The 18,372-nt window shown below is 36.1% G+C and overlaps 1 protein-coding gene across 3 annotated transcripts in view; it reads left to right on the forward strand.

Annotated features, from left to right (window-relative positions):
- KHDRBS3 (KH RNA binding domain containing, signal transduction associated 3) overlaps positions 1-18,372 on the forward strand; it is an 82,104-nt gene that overhangs the window by 22,841 nt on the left and 40,891 nt on the right. For all 3 annotated transcript variants that reach the window (XR_004166646.2, XM_031591253.2, XM_031591255.2), the window contains exons 2-4: positions 2,044-2,162; positions 13,481-13,597; positions 15,727-15,873. Coding sequence is in view for 2 of the 3 variants with exons in the window: in XM_031591253.2 (XP_031447113.1) it covers positions 2,044-2,162; positions 13,481-13,597; positions 15,727-15,873 (383 nt within the window). In the remaining variant the exon portion in view is untranslated. The remainder of the gene's footprint in view (positions 1-2,043; positions 2,163-13,480; positions 13,598-15,726; positions 15,874-18,372) is intronic.

Raw genomic sequence — 18,372 nt, forward strand, 5'->3', positions numbered from 1 at the left:
AGGAAATACAAGCAACATTGCACTGAGCTTTGAAGGAATTTATGCAGTTGGTCATCTGAGGAATGTTACTGAGACATTTTTAGGACCTCACTTGTACCACTTAAACATTTGTAAGTCTGAGAGACCTCTGAATGTTCCTGAAGCATTCAGTTGTGTCACACTTATTAGCATTTTCCATGAATATCCTTTAACAAGGATTAATTTGCGAATTCACAGTTCTAATTTGGAATTTTTTTAGATCTACAAATGCAACTTATGAAAATTATTCTGGGGGCAGGGTAGGATTGCACTGTGTACCATACTGTGATGTTGCATTCTCAGCAGGAGAAAATGAATTTTTAGCTGTATCTACCCAATGATAAAAGCACGATGAACATCTGAATTTGAGTCTTAAAGGCACTTCTTCTCTGAGCTTAGATTACTGTAGAAAGATGACTTGAATTTGTCATTAATTACAACTACTGAAAACATCTAAAGATTCTGTATCTACCTAACTACTGGGAGTCTTCTGTGCGCTGATCTGTTTCAAAATGAAATTAATGCCCTGTCTTGTAGTGTTTGAATCTTGAATGCAGTCAGATTATGTTATTTTGCTTTTCTAAACAACTTGTAGTCCTCCTATTAGATTTCAGTATGATTGTATTTGCTTCAGTCATAGGAATATAACTCTTTTTATTACAATTTTACTATGTGGTAGATACTGGTATAAAATCCTGCTAAAGATCTTCATCCTTCTGGTTGCATAGTTCTGAGTTTTGAGGATTCATTCTTAGTGTATACAAACTATAGTGCTAAAAATCGATATAGTTTGCTTTGCACTCCCAAAACATAAAACTTTGGTTGTCCGGTCTTGTTATCCAAAAAAATGAGAGCCTTCTACTTGTTGTTCTTGTTATATGAGGAAGCAGAGGTGTTGGAAGAAGTTCATTTATATTTCAGAGTACTTCAGTAGTACTGCACTTCAGGTATGCATGGATTCAGAAATTCAGAATTCTTAACACATCATTCACCTGCTTTCTGTGAGCTGGAACATCATGCTCTGCAACATTTCAGTCTTGATTTCATCTGGGAGTGAATTTCAATTTAACTTTACATCTATCTTATTGCTCGTAATTCTCCAGTCCATAAAGTGGCATCTGCAAAACTTCCGTGGTTGCTAAGATTCAGTGGTTGAAATATTTCTCTGTTACCGTTTTGGAGGGCAGCGTACTGAAATTCAGAGTTATTCATTAGTGTGCTGCAGTATAAAGAGCACTGGAGGAAGGTTGCTTTACAGAATATTGATCCTCCCAAATGTTTACACTGTTAGAATTCCTATGATTAAATTTTCGAGGGTTTTGCCAAGTAGATTTGAAAGTATAGTTAGGGAGGCCTGTTCTTTCAGAAACCTTCAGGTTAGGTGAAGGAACTAGAGAACAAACTTAGGCGGAGCAGCTGTGAGGGAAATGGAGTTGTTCAGTCTGAAGAGCTTCTTCTCATCTCATTACTTTTAAATCTCATTCCTAATTGTCATCTTGGGTTGTGTCTAGAGATCTCAGATGAGTGTTATTCCATTGTGCTTTGGTTGCAATTCTGAAATTTTGAGAACTTGAATCCACGCTTTTGCAGTAGACAACCACCATTACAACTGCATACTTTATAGAGCTTTATATACAAATGTATATGTAATAACATATAATAATTAAACTGTGTGATACATTTTTGAATTAAAAAAGTAAAGTATCTAAGACAAAATGGTTTTTTCCTTGTTTGAGACATATGATACATAAACATATCCTAAATATTAAGTAAAAAAAATATATTTAAAATGCTTGCGCTGATAATTTAAGGTAATGATCCGAATGTAAGTGTTAAAAATGCTGTAAATGAAAAACATGGTTTACTCCATTTTTTTTTACACAATGGGAATTATATATATTAGTGTCATGCTATACAGTATTATTTCTGAAGTTATTATTTTTAATTTCTATTGTCTTTAAAGATTCTTAGCGTTCAAAGAGCAGTATTAAGCTAAGAAAATAACAAACATTTTTCTTTTAACAGAAATTGAAAAATACCAGAAAGGAGAAGGAAAGGAGGAAGAAAAATATATTGACGTGGTCATCAATAAAAATATGAAGTTGGGGCAAAAAGTTTTGATTCCAGTAAAGCAATTTCCTAAGGTAAGTGTAGTTCTCATACTACATAAAAAAATGCTTATAAAAAGATAGTAATGCTGTATCTTAAGGAGATGACTTTTATGTTTAAGATAGTATTATCCATCTGTAGTAATGCTGTCCTCTAGTCTATTGTATGGGAATTCTAAGGTAGGAATGTTTCTTGAAATAAATGCACAGAAGAATGTTGCTAAGCACACAAAAAACATGTTGAGAATAAATTATAAATCATATTTTCAGAATAGTAGAATCCTTTTTGGAATAGAAGAAAGAAATAATTACATTTAAATTAATGCTGATTCTGGGCTTAGGAACATACTTTATTTTATGCACACACACACACACACAAAAAAAAAACACCAAACAAACAAAAAAAAAAAACCAGCTTAAAATGGATTGCCAAAGGAACTCGCTATGTAAATTTCTTTCTTGTCTTCAGTTTCAGACAGTGTTAGTATTGAACTGGGTATATGCACACTCTGAAATTAGGCAGTGTATTCCAGGGGAAGTAGAAACTGTTTTGTTGATATTTTTGAATTCCTAATATTTCTTTATGATTAGGTGTTAAAATATTGCTGCATGGAAGCATGTTAGACATTCAGTGTTCTGTTGAACTTGATTCTTTTGTATCTCCAAAAATGTAATTACTAATGTTTAAAAAAAGAACGCAACCAAAACAGAAGATTGTTAGAATTTGCCAGGTTGGATGGGGAGCTGTGCAACCTAATCAAGTGCCTGATTTAGTGGTTACCAATCCTGTCCATACCAGTAAGACTGGAACTTGATGATCTTTAGATCCCTTCCAACCCAAGCCATTCTATCATATAGTTCTGTGGTTTCTTACTTCCTTGAGATAGCTTTCATTGGAAATTTCAAGGCTGCTTCTGTTTCTGCTTATATCTTCATTCTGTTCCTCCATTTTGCCTGGAAGATTTCTTTCTAAATAGTTTTCTTTGGACTGTCAGTGTTTTTCTCTTAGACCACGCCAAGTAATTTGCAGGAGTTTCCACTTTGAACAAACTTTAGTGAAATACTGTTTTAATGAATTTGTATGCTTGCATACCTTTTACACTTGGGCAACTTTTTGGAATTCTGACGTGGAATTCCATGTTTATCTAATGATCAGGAAGAAGTATCCTATAAATACCACATTAAGAATTGCAAAAAACAGAAGGTAATAAATAGGGGAAGCTTACATGGATGGTTTTTCTAATCAAGATGTTTTTCTTCATTTAAATGTTGAGATGTGTAGGCAGTCAAGATTGAAAGCAGAGAAAGCAAAGTGACAGGAAGAGGAGAAAAAGTGCCTTTTGAAAGATTCTCTTTCTTTAGTATCAACTTTCCATAAAAATCTAAATACTGAAATTGTTGTTTACAGTAGCTATTGGGAAAGCCCATACTGTCTTTTGAAAGGACAGGGATGCTCTGCTGTATGCTGGTAGTAAATGTGGTGCATGGACTTTTTTTTGACTATCTAAGCTGGAGTCAAGCCTTGTCTGTGCTATGGAAAGGAACCTGAATTTATATCCAAAAGATAGGGTTTTATAATCCTGTGTGTTTAGAGGAACAGGATCCAAGGGACAGTAACAGCTGCAGGACAAACTTCCCATGTGAGTTCATGTGTCTCCACTTTTACTTTTTCTGCAGAATGGAGAATACTGGTAACTTCTCTCAAACAAATCTCTTCTACCAAAGGGAATAAAGCTATGAGTATTTTCTGGTTGAAGAGTGTTTTTGCTCCCTAATGGATAGGGAGATGCTCAGTATTTCTTTCAGAAAGTTCAATTTTATTACATATAAATGGATAATTGTGTAAAAGCTTGCTCATTACAGATTAAATATTGTCAAAAGGAATTAAATCTCTCACTGTGTGGGAGTAGTCTGAGAGGTGGGCATGTATTCAGGTTTGTCACAGGCACTCTTGGTCTTCTCTGAAAGAGACCCAAAATACAAGCCGGCACTGTAATTGTGTGTCATCATGTTTACTAGAATTGGGCTTGCTGCTTTATTTCAGAACTGTAATAAATTCAAATACTTTGTACAAGGTGGCGGCATAACTTCAACGTGACAAACTGAGAGCCTTATTCTGATGTACTGTAGTCTGCAGAGCTTAGAATGCCTTGAACATGAGGGGAGAAAGAGCAAACATTACAACGCAGAAGGTCTAAATACTAATTCTATTCCTGTTAGATACGTTCAGAGTAGGGTTGAATTAGTAATGCTTTGTCAGGTCTGTCAGGGGAGATATGAAGAGATTCCAGACACTTTAACGAGCTGTTCTTTGAACACATTTATTATATATTTAGATGGTGCAGAATTTAAGCAGAAGACATAATGTGGTTCTTAAAAAGCCTGAAATGATGCTTTATGCCTCTAGGCCATGCTTTTCTGTGCTTGTATGTGGTTTGCCAGACCATTTTGCCTGCAAGAGGTGTTAGAGTTAATGCAAATATGTCATTTGAAGAGATGCCAAATTGATAGTACCTCACAAAAATGGTTGAAGGTTGATTCTGATTTTTGTGAGAATTTTCTCCTTTCTGCTGATCAGTATTAGTTAAAAATGCTTCAGAAACATGGAATGTAAGGCAGATAAATATGGATGGCAGCTGTGTAAAGAGCTCTTCTGCATGTAAATATTAAATCTAGAGCTGTTCTCATCACAATTTTTCTTCTCTCTCTCTGCCAACAGTCCATGCTAAAGCTGTCAGTTAGCATACAAATCCTGGACAAGGATACCTCTAGTATTTCAGATGTAGTCTCTTTGTTAATGAAGTGAGAATCTGGTGTTTAGAGCTGACCAAGCTACTAAGATAATTGATAAATCCATCAAGCATCGGGGGTACCAATTTGACAAACTAAGGTATCCAGACAGTGACGAAAAAAGAAATTTGTTTCAACTCTGAAATGATGCAGCTTTTTCAACTTGAATGGGAACAAAAAAGTTGATTATTGAAGTTATTAAATCCTTAAGATGGTATATATCTAAAAATGTTTCTAACTACAAATGATTTTGCTAAAAATCAAAAACCATTCTGCTAATGTTTGCCAGTGACGTCTCTTCTACTTAGATAAATAGATGGGATCAATGAAATACCAGTTAGTTTTTGAGATCTCTGCACCAAATCAGCCCACCCATGTGCTAGTCACCATTCAAACACCTTACTAAAGCTGACACAGAGTTAACTGAGTTCCCTTTAAGTATTTCATTGTGCTTCCCCTCTTTAAAACCTCTCCAACTCTGACTCCTTGAATAAATCATAATAGCCTCAACATAGGTCAGACAGTTCTAGCTCTGATTTGATCAACGCATCATTGTAATGACTGCTCGCATTACCTGTCCTGTCAGATGTATTCTTGCAGGATCATGGCTGGGTCCTGTGCATACCCAGCCTCATTACCTCTGACAAACCTAAAGGTGACAGGTTCACTGCAGAAGAAAGCTATTCAACTGAAGTTCAGAACTGCTGGTTTCATCTCTGAAGGAAATCTGGTATATCTCAGGTTGAAAAGTAGTATCTCCTATTTTCCTTTGTTTGGTTATTGTTGGTCTCCCTAAAAAAAAAAAAAAAAAAATCTGTTTTCTTGGTCTTCTGCTTAGTAGTTCAACAGCTGAGTATTGATGTGGATGTGTTAAGTTTGTCTAACTGTAATTTCTCATACTAGAGAGAGTTCACAGAATCACAGAGTTGTAGGGGTTGGAAGGGACCTCTGGAGATCATTGACTCCAACCTCCCCCTGAAGCAGATTCCCTACAGCAGGGTGAATACGAAGGTGCTCAGATGGATCTTGGATATTACTGGAGAAGGAGCCCAAGGAGCCCTCCCCCCACCACCTGAGCAGCCTGTTCCTAATTGTTTTTTTTCCTATCTTTCATAAGTTAATTACCATTGCTACAATAGCATTTAGTCTCACTCTAGAAATACCTGTACACTTGACAAAGAGATTGTTACAGAATTATTTTCCTGTACAGAAGAGGATGCTTGTGATCAAATAGACAATATATAGTAACAATGTTGTATACTATTCATTTTACTCCTCCTCCTGCAGTTGAATTCAAGAACTGAGGGACAAAATTCATGTCATGTATGGTTTTAGTGGGCCATTTTAGTGGTAGGTGGGCAGTTGGACTAGATGATCTTGGTGGTCTTTTCCAGCCTTGATGAGTCTATGATTCAATGACTTCTGTCTGAATCTTTACAGAAAGTGGTAGAATAACCAGAACAGCCTGAATTTTGTCATTTCTATGAAATAATTTATGATACTTGAAGGAATTACATTCTGGTTTCATCTCAAAGTTGGTTGTGCATTTGAATTATCTTTGTTTGCATTCCTTGGAAACACTTGTGCTGTTAAAAAATGCAGCAATTATATTTTAGTATGATGACAGCATTGTTTGGTGAGACAGAACTGTGTGGGAACTTCACTGTAGGCTGCAGGGCCCAGCAAATCTTTTCAAAATCTGATTGTACACAGTCTTGTTAGGAGTAATTCAGGTTGGCCTAGCTCGATTGATTCCTCTGAAAGTTTTGTATTGCTGAGATGTGGGAATTACTCTGAAATATTTAGGTGAGACTTTTTTACTTTCTCATAGTGCTGTCTGCAGTCCTATTCTGAGACATATATGATGAACAAGGGTAAGTGGGAAACTTAGGATTTCATGTTGCCTCAATAAAAGGAAAAGGCCCTGGAAAAGGGCTAGTTTTTTGAGGTAGAATTCTATTCCAGACTGTTACCTATATTAAAGAGTCCACATGAATGCTGGGTGCCTAACTTGCTATTAGATTAATGAGGTTTTATCCAGTTAGGAATTGGAGTTCAGGGTGATTTTGTATGCTTTGCTGTTTCATCAGCTGAATATCTTTGTTGATTCCAGGTCAAGTGTGAAAGTACAATTGTATAACTTCTGCTGGATATCATGCATGAAAAATGGATCTTTAAACTTGCAGACATAGTGGTAGCAATGAAGAGTGCTGGCAATGGAAGATCATGATGTGACAGTATGATAGTGAAGGGGCTCTAAATCTTTACTCCTGCTTCTATGAAATGCCTGAACTTCTGAAAATTTCCATAGCTTACATTTGTACAGATGCGGCAGGAGGGTATTATCCTCCCCAGCACATGCATCTGATAAATATGCATTGTGAAATAGTCTGTAATCTCAGACATCTGATTTTGTTCTGCCAGCTTAGTAAACTGAAGTGTTCTTACTTCAGAGAAATAGCTTTAATGGATGATAAAAAGAATGATGATGATTTTTCATGGAATCAATCAAAACTGCAGGAATAATCACTTCCACCTTTTGACAAGCTACCATTTTGAAAACTGCTTACAGAACTATATTTAAATAATGAGTAGATTTTGAAAGTTCATGAGAAATGATTTGCACTATTTCCCTGAAGTGGTACGCTATATTCTCGAAAGTTACTTGCTTAAAGTGTTTTAACTCAACATTTAAAATTAGAATACGTATTTAAAACTGACTGTCATGTGTAAGGTATTTGAAGTATCTACATAGTTTTGGAGAGATTCGTATTTTACATAAGTCGCTCCAAAATTAATGCATCCTATTTTTTTTTTTTTCCTGTGGAAATGACAACAGATACAAAGAGCACAATAAGACTATTTGATAGAGCAAATTCTCAGCTGCACCACTGGATACGATCCACTGTTTCACTACTGCTGTGATGGCATCACTGCTAGGAAAATGTTGCTCATGCAGTCTGTCTTTCATTGGCCTGGACAGATGGAAGTCAGATGACACCAAATCCAGACTACATGGTGGGTGTGGTAGAGCAGCCCAGCCAAGTCTGACAGTGTCTTCATGGTCTCCAAGTGATATGGGGCCTGGCATTATTGTGTTGCAAGGGCAAAGTTGTTGTCTTTGTCCTTACTGGAAGTTGGAACCTTTGGCTTTGTCAGTGTCATGATGTGATCAGAACTGATGGTTTGTCAGGGCTCCAGATAATCCAGAAGGATCACTCCTTTTTCTTTGATGAGAACTCATGTCCCCACTTCATGGACTGTCATTTTGAGTCTGGCTTATAGTAATGACACGACATCTCATCACCGGTAGTGATGCAGTCATGAAACTGTCACCTTCAGCCTCTTATTGGTTCAGAAAATTGTGACATACTTAATGTGGTCTCCTTTCTTTTCCTGTGTGAGCCCACTTGATGCAAACTTTGATTTCCAGCATTGCCACCATTGTTTCCTATGTATTGAAGCCAATACTCATATCCATACCCAGTTTCCTGGCTGTAATCTGCTGATTTGCCCTTAAAGGGAGATGGTGTTCATTTCATGGTGTGAAAGCTGTGTATGGCCATACAGTACACGGCTAATCTTTCATGTCACTGTTACCACTGCTGAGATGCATGTACCAGCCACCACCTCACTGTTCCCAAATCCACTGTTAGGTCTCCATATATGTTCAGCAAGTGTTGATGATTGTCAGTGGGTGCCATTTTTTTCACATGGAGGAATTCAGTTCTACACTTTTGCTTCCTACTCACTTCTGTGTCATGTGCCATTTAATCAGACTGCTCCTCTGCAATCTGTTGTACGGCAACAAAATGTAATATTAAAATATATCAACCTCTACTGCTATTTCACAAATCTCCACCTTTGAAATTCTGGTCCAATGTAAAGGAATAGGAGGCATAACTTTCGGAGCAGCCTTTTTAATTACGTGACCATTTAGAATACACATTCTTATTAAAGATAAAAAAATAAAAAATTGAACAAAATTCTCTCAGTAGGAATGAAAAATAGAATAAAAGTATATAACCTGAAGTCATATGAAAGAACAAGCCTTAGATTTAGCACAAGAGAACTGTTGAATAACTTTGCTGTAATCAACCAAGTTTCAAGTTGGATAGATGTTTAAAGATCTATTACTGCTCTGAGAGCTGTGTGGAGGAGAGAGCAGTTTGGTACAACATAAATGATTGAAGCACTTACCTTCCTATAGAAACCGTATTCTCTTGGAATGAGTAAGGAAATTATTGAACTCTTCCTGATTTCAGGCCATTGGAAGGGAAGGTGCACTGAATCATGACTTAAATACTTTTTCTCCTAATGAATCTATCATGTATGAACCATTGCAGAAAACTAATATGCCAAGAAAACTTTCTACAGCTTTGGCATTGGATTGCTAGAGCTTTACAGCAAAGCATTTGGTCTGATATTTGTACTTTCAATAAGTATTTTAAGCTGGATGAACCACTCAGCAGGCTTGTCTTGATGGGGATAAACAAGGATTACTTTTTCTATTATATCCTACTTCATGTAATATATACACTTAAACATGCTGCAGCATTGGCGTTAATTCCTTTTTTCCTGAAGTTCATAGAGAAGATTAAATGTTCACAGTGTTCACAAAGAAAATACCTCATTTGTATTTGTAATTTTTGTAGAAGTTTTTGTGTTTTTTTTTTTTTTTTTTCCCCCACAACTGTTTTCAGGAAATAGCTTCAAGCATTGCCTTGATAAGGAAATACATATCTAGGTAATTGTTAAAGACGTATTTTGATGTGAGGATTCTGGAGGAAGGAAGAGCTAAGCAATGATGTCCATAATCTCCACTGTACTTCATGTGCAAAAATACTTAAAATGATGTCTTAGGAATATCTAGAAAGAATACAATCTTGAATCAAACAAACAAACAAACAAAAAAAACCTTACTATCTATTAGTGTAAAATCTTCTTACTATGTTAAAAAAAAATATAAATGTATATATATAGGAGATTCTTTAGTTGTGCAGCCTTTAAAGGTAAATCTGTGCAAGGGAAACTAATGCTTTCAGTATAATTAACCTACATTTTTGGGTTAGTGGACATCATGGCCAGCAGGCAGAATCTCATACCTTAGGAATGAGCGGAGATTGTGTTGAACTTAGTAGTATTGATGTGAGACTTAAGGGGTAGCATTTATCCACTCGCTATTGGAGTGTGTTTTTTGGCATTAATTTAGCAGTATCTAATGTCTTTTCCGATTTGGTCTACCCAAACTGTTACTCTCAGTCTTGATGCTTTTTGCTAAAATGTCTCAACTCTTTGCTATTATCTGGTTTCCTAAGGTCGTGTATCTCGTATGGTCTTCCTAATCTTTCAGAAAGCAGTTAAGAGATGACTTCAGGCTTATTTACTGTAATTCATACTAAGATCCTAATTCTTACCTAAGATCCTGGAAGCTGTTTTAATGTATAGATATTTCTTGTTTTAACATAGATTTGTCCACACCACAGAATTGACATTCATGGCTGACACTTGTTAGTAGTGGAAAGTAATGTGACTGTTTTAGTACAAAGCTGTAACTAGCAAATTTGAGTACAGTTTTGACTAATAGTGTGCAATTCAGTTATGATCATGCTATACTGAGAAGGCAATGGAGAGAAGAATCTGTCAGCTTGAATTTTGCACCAGAGATAACAAGCGACAGGTCTGATCTTGCATGTCCATACCTGCACAAATATCTTATTTTTACTATTCATTGCCTAATTCAGTGAGTTTATAGGCTTGAGTTCAGTACCAGATCAGATTTTTTTTTTTGTCTGTGTTCAGAAGAACAAAAGAACATCAGGAGTGTGAGGCATGGGAAGCAACTGTGAACCTGTGTATGTGAGAAACTCCTGTAAGAGCTAGCTTGGATTTACTAGGCTTTCTTCCTCGTGTTTTACCAGCAGCTGGGCTGGATTTGTTTATTTTGTAATGAAAATTTGACTTACCATGTTGTGGTTTTTTTACCTTAGGTAAAAGTCCCAGTTGTTGTTTACTGGGGATCATAATATACTCTGTATACTGAAGGTGATGCTGAAGGTGGTGGTTATCTTTTTGAGCATTTCAGTATCTCACTGAGACATTTTATGCAAAGGCTTTTAACAGATACCTCCTATTTAATGTTCATCAGTTCAAGAAATCTAGTACGTGTTCAAAGTAACTTTTCTCTGCTGAAAGATTTCATTCGATTTCAAATGGGCTTTATTTATGGGAAGATAGTTATTTTCTTTCCTTTCTGAAATGATATTTGAAAGTAGAACTCATTTCTATCGTTGGAAGCATGCATTTGTATTTGTTTGTTAGGATTTTTAGTTTTCAATGGTCAACTAGTTTATTTCAATTAAATGTTCAGCACTATGCTCTGAATAGTTAAATACATAATTACCTATGTTTAATTATGATCATTTTTTAGTAAAATTCCATTTGAAAACATAATATAATAGATTAAAGTAGCCCAGATCAGAGTGCAGCTACTCGGCATTCAGAAATATTTTTAGCATAGTCTACTGTAAATGGAAAAATCTCTTTTAAAAATGTATGTAGTACTTGTTTTCCTAATTTACAAGACTATTTTACTGGAAACATGAGTAACTGAAATGTTTGAAAAGTTGATGTAGTATTCCATTACACAAAGGTTTCCATTTGTGTTTAACTATAAAGTCCCTGTTCATTAGTAGTGATCGTTTATTTAAGAAAATGATAAGGCATTACTGACTTGAAAGTTCAGTGTTTGGGTTTTATCCCTTCCCTTCCCTTCCTTTCCCTTCCCATTACTGCAGCTAGTTTGAGTATTTTCATTGCAGTTACACCCTTGTAAGCATAAAGTCAAAAGTCCGTGTAGGAAGGGACTTCCAAGACATCTCTGGTCCAACCTCCTGATGACCTCATGAATGCTCTCAGCTTGGCAGTTTTCTGTTCCTTTGGGCAATCTGTTTCCTATCTGTTTTCCTTGACAGTATCTAAAAAAACTGTAAGGAATAAAATGAGGTACCACAGCAGTTAAAGGTGTCACCTTAGTATTTTTTGAGATTTGATCTCTTAGTTTCAGAAAAGGATAGTTCATGAAAGGCCTTATTCAATAGCTTGTGTGGACCAGTCATGCATAGCCATTCATTCAATTGTATCCTGTTTCTAAGTCGGGACTTGAGCTTGCAGGTACTAAAGAGAGAAGAATTACATTTTCATTTTTAATAGGCGTTTTTGATTGCTTGCATTTCTTTTTGTCTCAAATTGAAGTAGGTGAACTGGAGCTGTAGACTTTCTTCATTGTAGGAGAACTAGAGCTGCACTACTTTTTCCATCAGCACTTCCATTGTAGCAACAATGGAGTTTGTAAGAGCTGCTACTGCCCCATTGTAAACTGCTATTGGATTTGTTTAGAGAGACAGGGAGATCAAGTGAGCCATCTAATTATGGAGGGCTCTAATGAGTCTTCCATTGTGGTTCTCTAATGATACCGTACTAGAGGAAGAGACAACTGGAAGACAGTTGCATAAATGAGGCCAGAAAAACAATTAGTCTAAAGGTATTGGTTTTATAGTGTTGCTGTATATTACTTATGCCTAAAGCTCTGTTACCATAAGTGGGTTGCTTTAGATTGCAACTCTTTGTGAATATCATGGTTTTATAAAGCTTTGCAGGGCATAGTAGACATACCTGAATAGTAATCTCCAAATTTGGGTATTATTTATAAGAGAATAAATTAGTGCTTTAAGTAAGTGCCGTTCCATACAAATTTCAAAGTGTATCTCATGTTTATTGGCACATTCTAGTGTGCAAAAAAAATCAAAATAGTGACTGTTTACTTCAAATTAATCTTAAAATCTTCTGTAACCATCCTTCAGATCTCATATGTTTCAGGTGTTTGGGTTTTCCCCAAGTAATATTGTTCCTTTATATTTGTGGTGCTCCACTGCCTTCCCCTTAGTTAACTTAATAGTGTTTTGCCCTGGTTATGAAGTGCAGCTGGTTTTGGTAAACTTCAGTGATAATAGAGGTTGAGTGACAGTTGAGAATGCCTTAAAGAATGTTCATTTTAGTTTGAGACAGAAAATATAAGCATATAAATTCTGGATTTAATTCCCTGTTTGTTTCTGTGTTTTAGTGTAGGGTATATGAGTTGCTATATTACTTCATAAATCTTACAGGCAGCATAAGGCAATTCAGATTTTTTCATTTTCAAAACTTTTGTTGGGTGCTACTGCATCTGTGAGGGATTGCTGCCAGCTTTGTTTTTATGGTTATATACCTGATAACAACTGTTGAAAAACTGAATTGCAGTTTGAGCACATCTGGCCTCAGCCTTGAATGTGTCATTTATCTGTGCTATTTGAAAGTTCTTTGAGTTCAGATACTTCTAGGTTTCAGTTGGCATCTGGTAGTCCGTAACATGCTGTTAACTGTCCTATACGTTTCTACTTAACGATTGTCATTTATGATTTAACACCTGTTGCTTTTTTGCACCTAGAACAAAAAGTTCTTTCAGCAAATTTTGCTTGTTTCTGTGCTTAGAAATCCAGTGATCATGTCTTTTTGTTTTCTTACAGTTTAACTTTGTGGGAAAGCTTTTGGGTCCACGTGGCAATTCCTTAAAGCGCTTGCAGGAAGAAACACTGACAAAAATGTCTATTTTGGGAAAAGGTTCAATGAGGGATAAGACAAAGGTAAGACTTCAATATTTCAGTAGAGAGTGCTTAAGATACCTGAATTTCTTCCTAAAATTTTTGGAGAGATGAACAACTCCCGTGACAGAAAGTTAGGGAGCAAATAAAAAACATCAAATATGCTTGTATTAATTAGATTCAGATGGAGTCTGTTTTCTGTAAGGAGCCTTTTGTTGCAGTCGATGTTGAGGTTACTACAAGTTGTATGTATAGTCCCAAAACTGGAGTTCCTGGGAAAGTAACTTTGGCATTAGCAGTGGCTCATTATAGATCACTCCTACTCTGCTTATAATGTATAGTGTTCACGTCACTGTTTTCACCCTACAAAGACTTCTAGATGAAGTCAAATGAAGATATTTCACAGAAAAGAACACTTAACATTTAATAACATTTATTTTCATAGACAAAGAGTAACAGGCAATGAAAGCAAATTAAGTACAAGTAGGAAAAAAAAATCACAGCCTTGATTTATGAAGCTGTATATAGCTTAAGCCAACATTGCAGTTGCTTTAATGGAAGATATTTGGTTATGGTGACAGTATCCATTACAAGAAGCCCTAGGAGGCAGCAGAAATCTGTAGCTTCATGTATGTGTGTGCAGACCAGCTTCATTCTTACTGTGGTGACATATCTGTGAGAGTGGTGAGATACTGGAAAAGGTTGCCCAGTGAGTTTGTGGATGCCCCCTCTCTGGAAGCATTCAATACCAGGCTGGATGGGGCTTTGAGCTACCCGGTCTAGAGGGAGCTGTCCCTGCCTGTAGCAATGGGGTTGGAACCAGATTATCTTAAAGGTCCCTTCCAACCCAAACCATTCTATGATCGTGTGATTCTATGATCCTATGATCTGATTCAAGCTGTAACAAACAAAGGCAGTACAAATCAGTAAGAAGACGATCACAATTACCTGCCTAGTGAATTGCACTTTTTTACTGATACAAATTAAAATACTACTTTGCCTATAGTATGTCATGATTTACTGTCCTCCTTTTCTGGCTTATAATGTTATCTAAAATATGAAATCACTGCTTGCTGTTCCTTCTGCATGAGAAGGAGTGGCAATCTACACCGAAGTGGAGCTTAGAATTTAATTACAGTTAATTGATTAACAAGTTACTGGTCAGGCTGGCAAGTTCTGAGATGTGACTAATGCATACATTTCTTAGAAAATCATAGAATCATAGAATTCTAATTGAAATTTTAATGTGATATTTAACAAAAAATGGAGTTACATCATTCTGTATGATATAATCCTTAAAATGTATAGAGAAGCTTTGTTTGTTCCCGTAGATAAATAGACTATACATCTTTTTCTGTCTGACAGTAATGCAGGTACTGAAACAAGGAATTTAATCATCGCTGCCTGGGCAGTGCTCAAAGCAGTAGTGATTTGGGTTGAAAGGGACCTCTAAAGATCTAGTTCCAGCCCTGCTGCCTTGGGCTGGAACACCTTGCACTAGACCAGATTGCTCAGAGTTCATTTTCTTGTGCTTGGGACCCCAGAGCTGGATAGAATATTGCAGGTAGGGTCTCATGAAAACAGGAAAAAAAGGAGCAGAATCACTTCCCTCAACCAGTGGCCACACTTCTCATTTATTCTTTTGGAACTGATCCATTACACCATCTCAGTAAGAACAGAAAATAAATGAGAAGTATTTGAGGAGTGCATTAAAACTAAGAGATGGAAATAATACTCACAAAAATCCTGCCATTGTGGAATACTGGAATAAACCTACTTCTAAAGATGTTACCTTTGAGAAAAGAAGCTTTCCATTTTATCTTATTTATTTCTCTTTGTGTTTTCTATATAAAACTGGTGCACTTGGGGAAAACTGAAAGCTTTCTCCCTTGTGGTACTATTCCTGTATATGAGAAGGAGCTGCTGAGTCCTATTCTGGGTTATTAGGCTTCTAGTGTTGATAAGCAATTGATAATATTCTGATATTTAGCAACAAGTTTGTTTGAAGTGTATTAGAAAAGTATAAAATTCTAAAAGGCTTTTTAGTTGTTGATATCTAAATGTGAACAGACAGTAAGCATAAATGCATCCAAAGCAATTCTAAAGCCTACATTAAAGTGTTTAAAATGATAAAGTGAAGAAAACCAAATACCTTTGTCTGTTTTTTTTAGGAGGAAGAATTAAGAAAAAGTGGAGAGGCAAAATACTTCCACCTAAATGATGACCTTCATGTTTTAATTGAAGTGTTTGCTCCACCAGCAGAAGCATATGCCAGAATGGGGCATGCATTAGAAGAAATCAAGAAGTTTCTCATCCCTGTTAGTATTTATTTCTATATTTCCTTCTTAGACTTTGATCGAAGTAATAAAATTGTGCAGAATAGTCAATTCATAGGGTATTTTATCTTGATGTTCATTAAAGTTATTATCCTAATATCTTGATAATCCCAGGAAAAATAGTTTTTAATGTATAAGGCAATTCTTTTGTTTAGAAAGTGTGCTACACAGAATTCAGTGAAATCAGAATTCAGAAAAAGTTTTATTGAGTAAGCATGCTTTGGTTCCTATATTTCTTCAAGGTGTATTGATTTCACTTTGTTTTTGTACGGTGCTGATAATGTTGCTAAATTTTGTTCTTGATTAGTATAGGATCTTGGAAATGTGAGAGATTTAGCTAGAAAACTTTTCAAAGGTGCATATCTTGGAGTGACAGTACTACAGGTATTTGTGTATAGTTTGTGTAGTAGTGTAAGAACCAATTGCTTGCCTGTTCTGTATGGCTACTACAGCCTGAGTAGAGCTGCAAGTTCTGCTCTTGGGTGAAGCAATTGGTGCTGATGACCTGAGAATGCTACCATATGTATTCTTGGGAATTAATTCACTTTGCATCAATCTAGATCCTTGAAGCTGGAATTCCATGAGTGACACAGGATGCCCAGAGAGGCTATGGAGATTCCTTCTTGGAGATCTTCAAAAGCTGCCTGGATGTGGGTCTGGGCACCCTACTTTGGGTGTCCATGCTTTAGCAGGGATTGGGCAGATGGACCCAGAGGTCCATCTAAGCTAAATCATTCTGTGTTTACAATTTATGTTCTGTTTCTAAATAACCGAGCACCACATCAAAAATATGTCTAAGAGTTCCAAGTAGGTTTTTTGACATATATTTAACTCTTTTCATATTCTTCTGTTCAGACAAACAAATGGTGAGGTAAGGTAAACCCAGCAGAATATTCGTAGGAATGCTGAGCCGTTTTAACATAGCAGATTACTGTATTTACATGATTCAAATTTGTGTGAAGGCTTAAATATCTTCTTAGTAAGATGTAAGGAGTTTGTCTGCTTTAGTGAGCAAACAGCTGTTTTTTAGATGAAGATGCCCATGATTTGATAAGAAACGCCTTTTACATTCACTGGAAGTCAGAGTGTACATCTGATTCCTATGCAGGAATCTTATTCCTTCATTGAGCTAAATTTACCTTATGTGATAATAAATATACTTAGCAAATTATAGTCCTTACTGCCATTAAACCGGCAAAATTAGACTGATAATAAGCAATTCCATTTATTGATTAGACATTTCTTCTCATGTTTTGATCATTGCCTTGTTTATACTGAGTAGAACTGCATGATCTCTTATGAAATGTGAGATCATGTCTTAATTTCCCTTTGGCTTTTCAAATGTAATCTTATCGCAGTTGTTCTAAAAGGTGCAATCTCTTTTTCCCCAACTGCTTGCAGCAGTAACCCCGCAAAGCAATAAGGACTGGCTTTGTCCCTTCTATAAGTAATAAATATTGGGTTAACTGCTGCCAAATGCTATTTGATTTTATTTCCTGTGAGGTCTGCTGTGGCTTCTAGGCAACCTATCAGTTTTGTTCCAGAAAGAAGACCTGACTTCAATATATGACCTCAGGTTTTGTTCTGAACAGTGCTAGCTATTTATGCATTCCAATGTTAGATGCTGATCCTTTACGGAAGGTTTATGGAAGTTTTTTTCAGTTTCCAGATCAGGTCTGACTATGCAATCACAGTTGGTGCTAGAGTGTAAAATACAAAATATCCTCGCAGCTGAGTATGGTAAAATACTACTGGCTTACTTAACTCTTTTCAGATCCACAGGCAAGTACCTTTACATTGAAGGCGAGCCTTCAACACCTGCAACAGTGTGTAACTTTTTCAGAATGACTGAAAGTAAGACATAAAAGCTTCTGAAATTGTTTTTTTTATTATTTTTTTGTTCTGGGTTTTTTTTTTTTTTGGCTGTGCTCATCAAGTTGCCTTGACTCTTATCTGATTGTTGGTATATTCTCTTTCTTTCCTTTAAATTACCCAGTCGCTTTGTTCTTGTCAGACTTTATGGTCAGTAGCATTTTTGATGCTAGACTTGTGAGTGTTGTGCTTGATTCTAATCTACCCAGTATTCATTCTGGGTTTCTGTTCACTAGTTATCAGAGCAGTGTTTTTTGCCTCTTTCTTGGGGTAGTGTGACTTTGTTGGATCTCAAACTTTGTTTTACAATGGAATCCATGTTTGAAATGCTTCATATAGGCAGTTCTTGAAACTGTTCAGTTGATTCAGTCTTACAGTTATTCCTCATTCTCTGCTAACTGGTTTCTCATGCTATTTAGAGAGTGATCTCCAAAGGGCAGTTGTGATTTAAATTTCAGATCATGTTGTAAAACAGTAGATAGACAAAATGCTTGTATAGTGCCATAGATTTCTCAATTTAGTAATCTTCATAAATGGTGTGTAAAGGAAAACTTCCATATTTTCTTTGTGAAAGCTTAAGGGAAGGAGAATGTTTCAAGGATAATTGAG

The sequence above is a fragment of the Phasianus colchicus genome, chromosome 3 (genome assembly GCF_987193195.1).
Source record: "Phasianus colchicus chromosome 3, bPhaCol1.hap1.1, whole genome shotgun sequence".
In the NCBI taxonomy this organism is placed as follows: Eukaryota; Metazoa; Chordata; class Aves; order Galliformes; family Phasianidae; genus Phasianus; species Phasianus colchicus.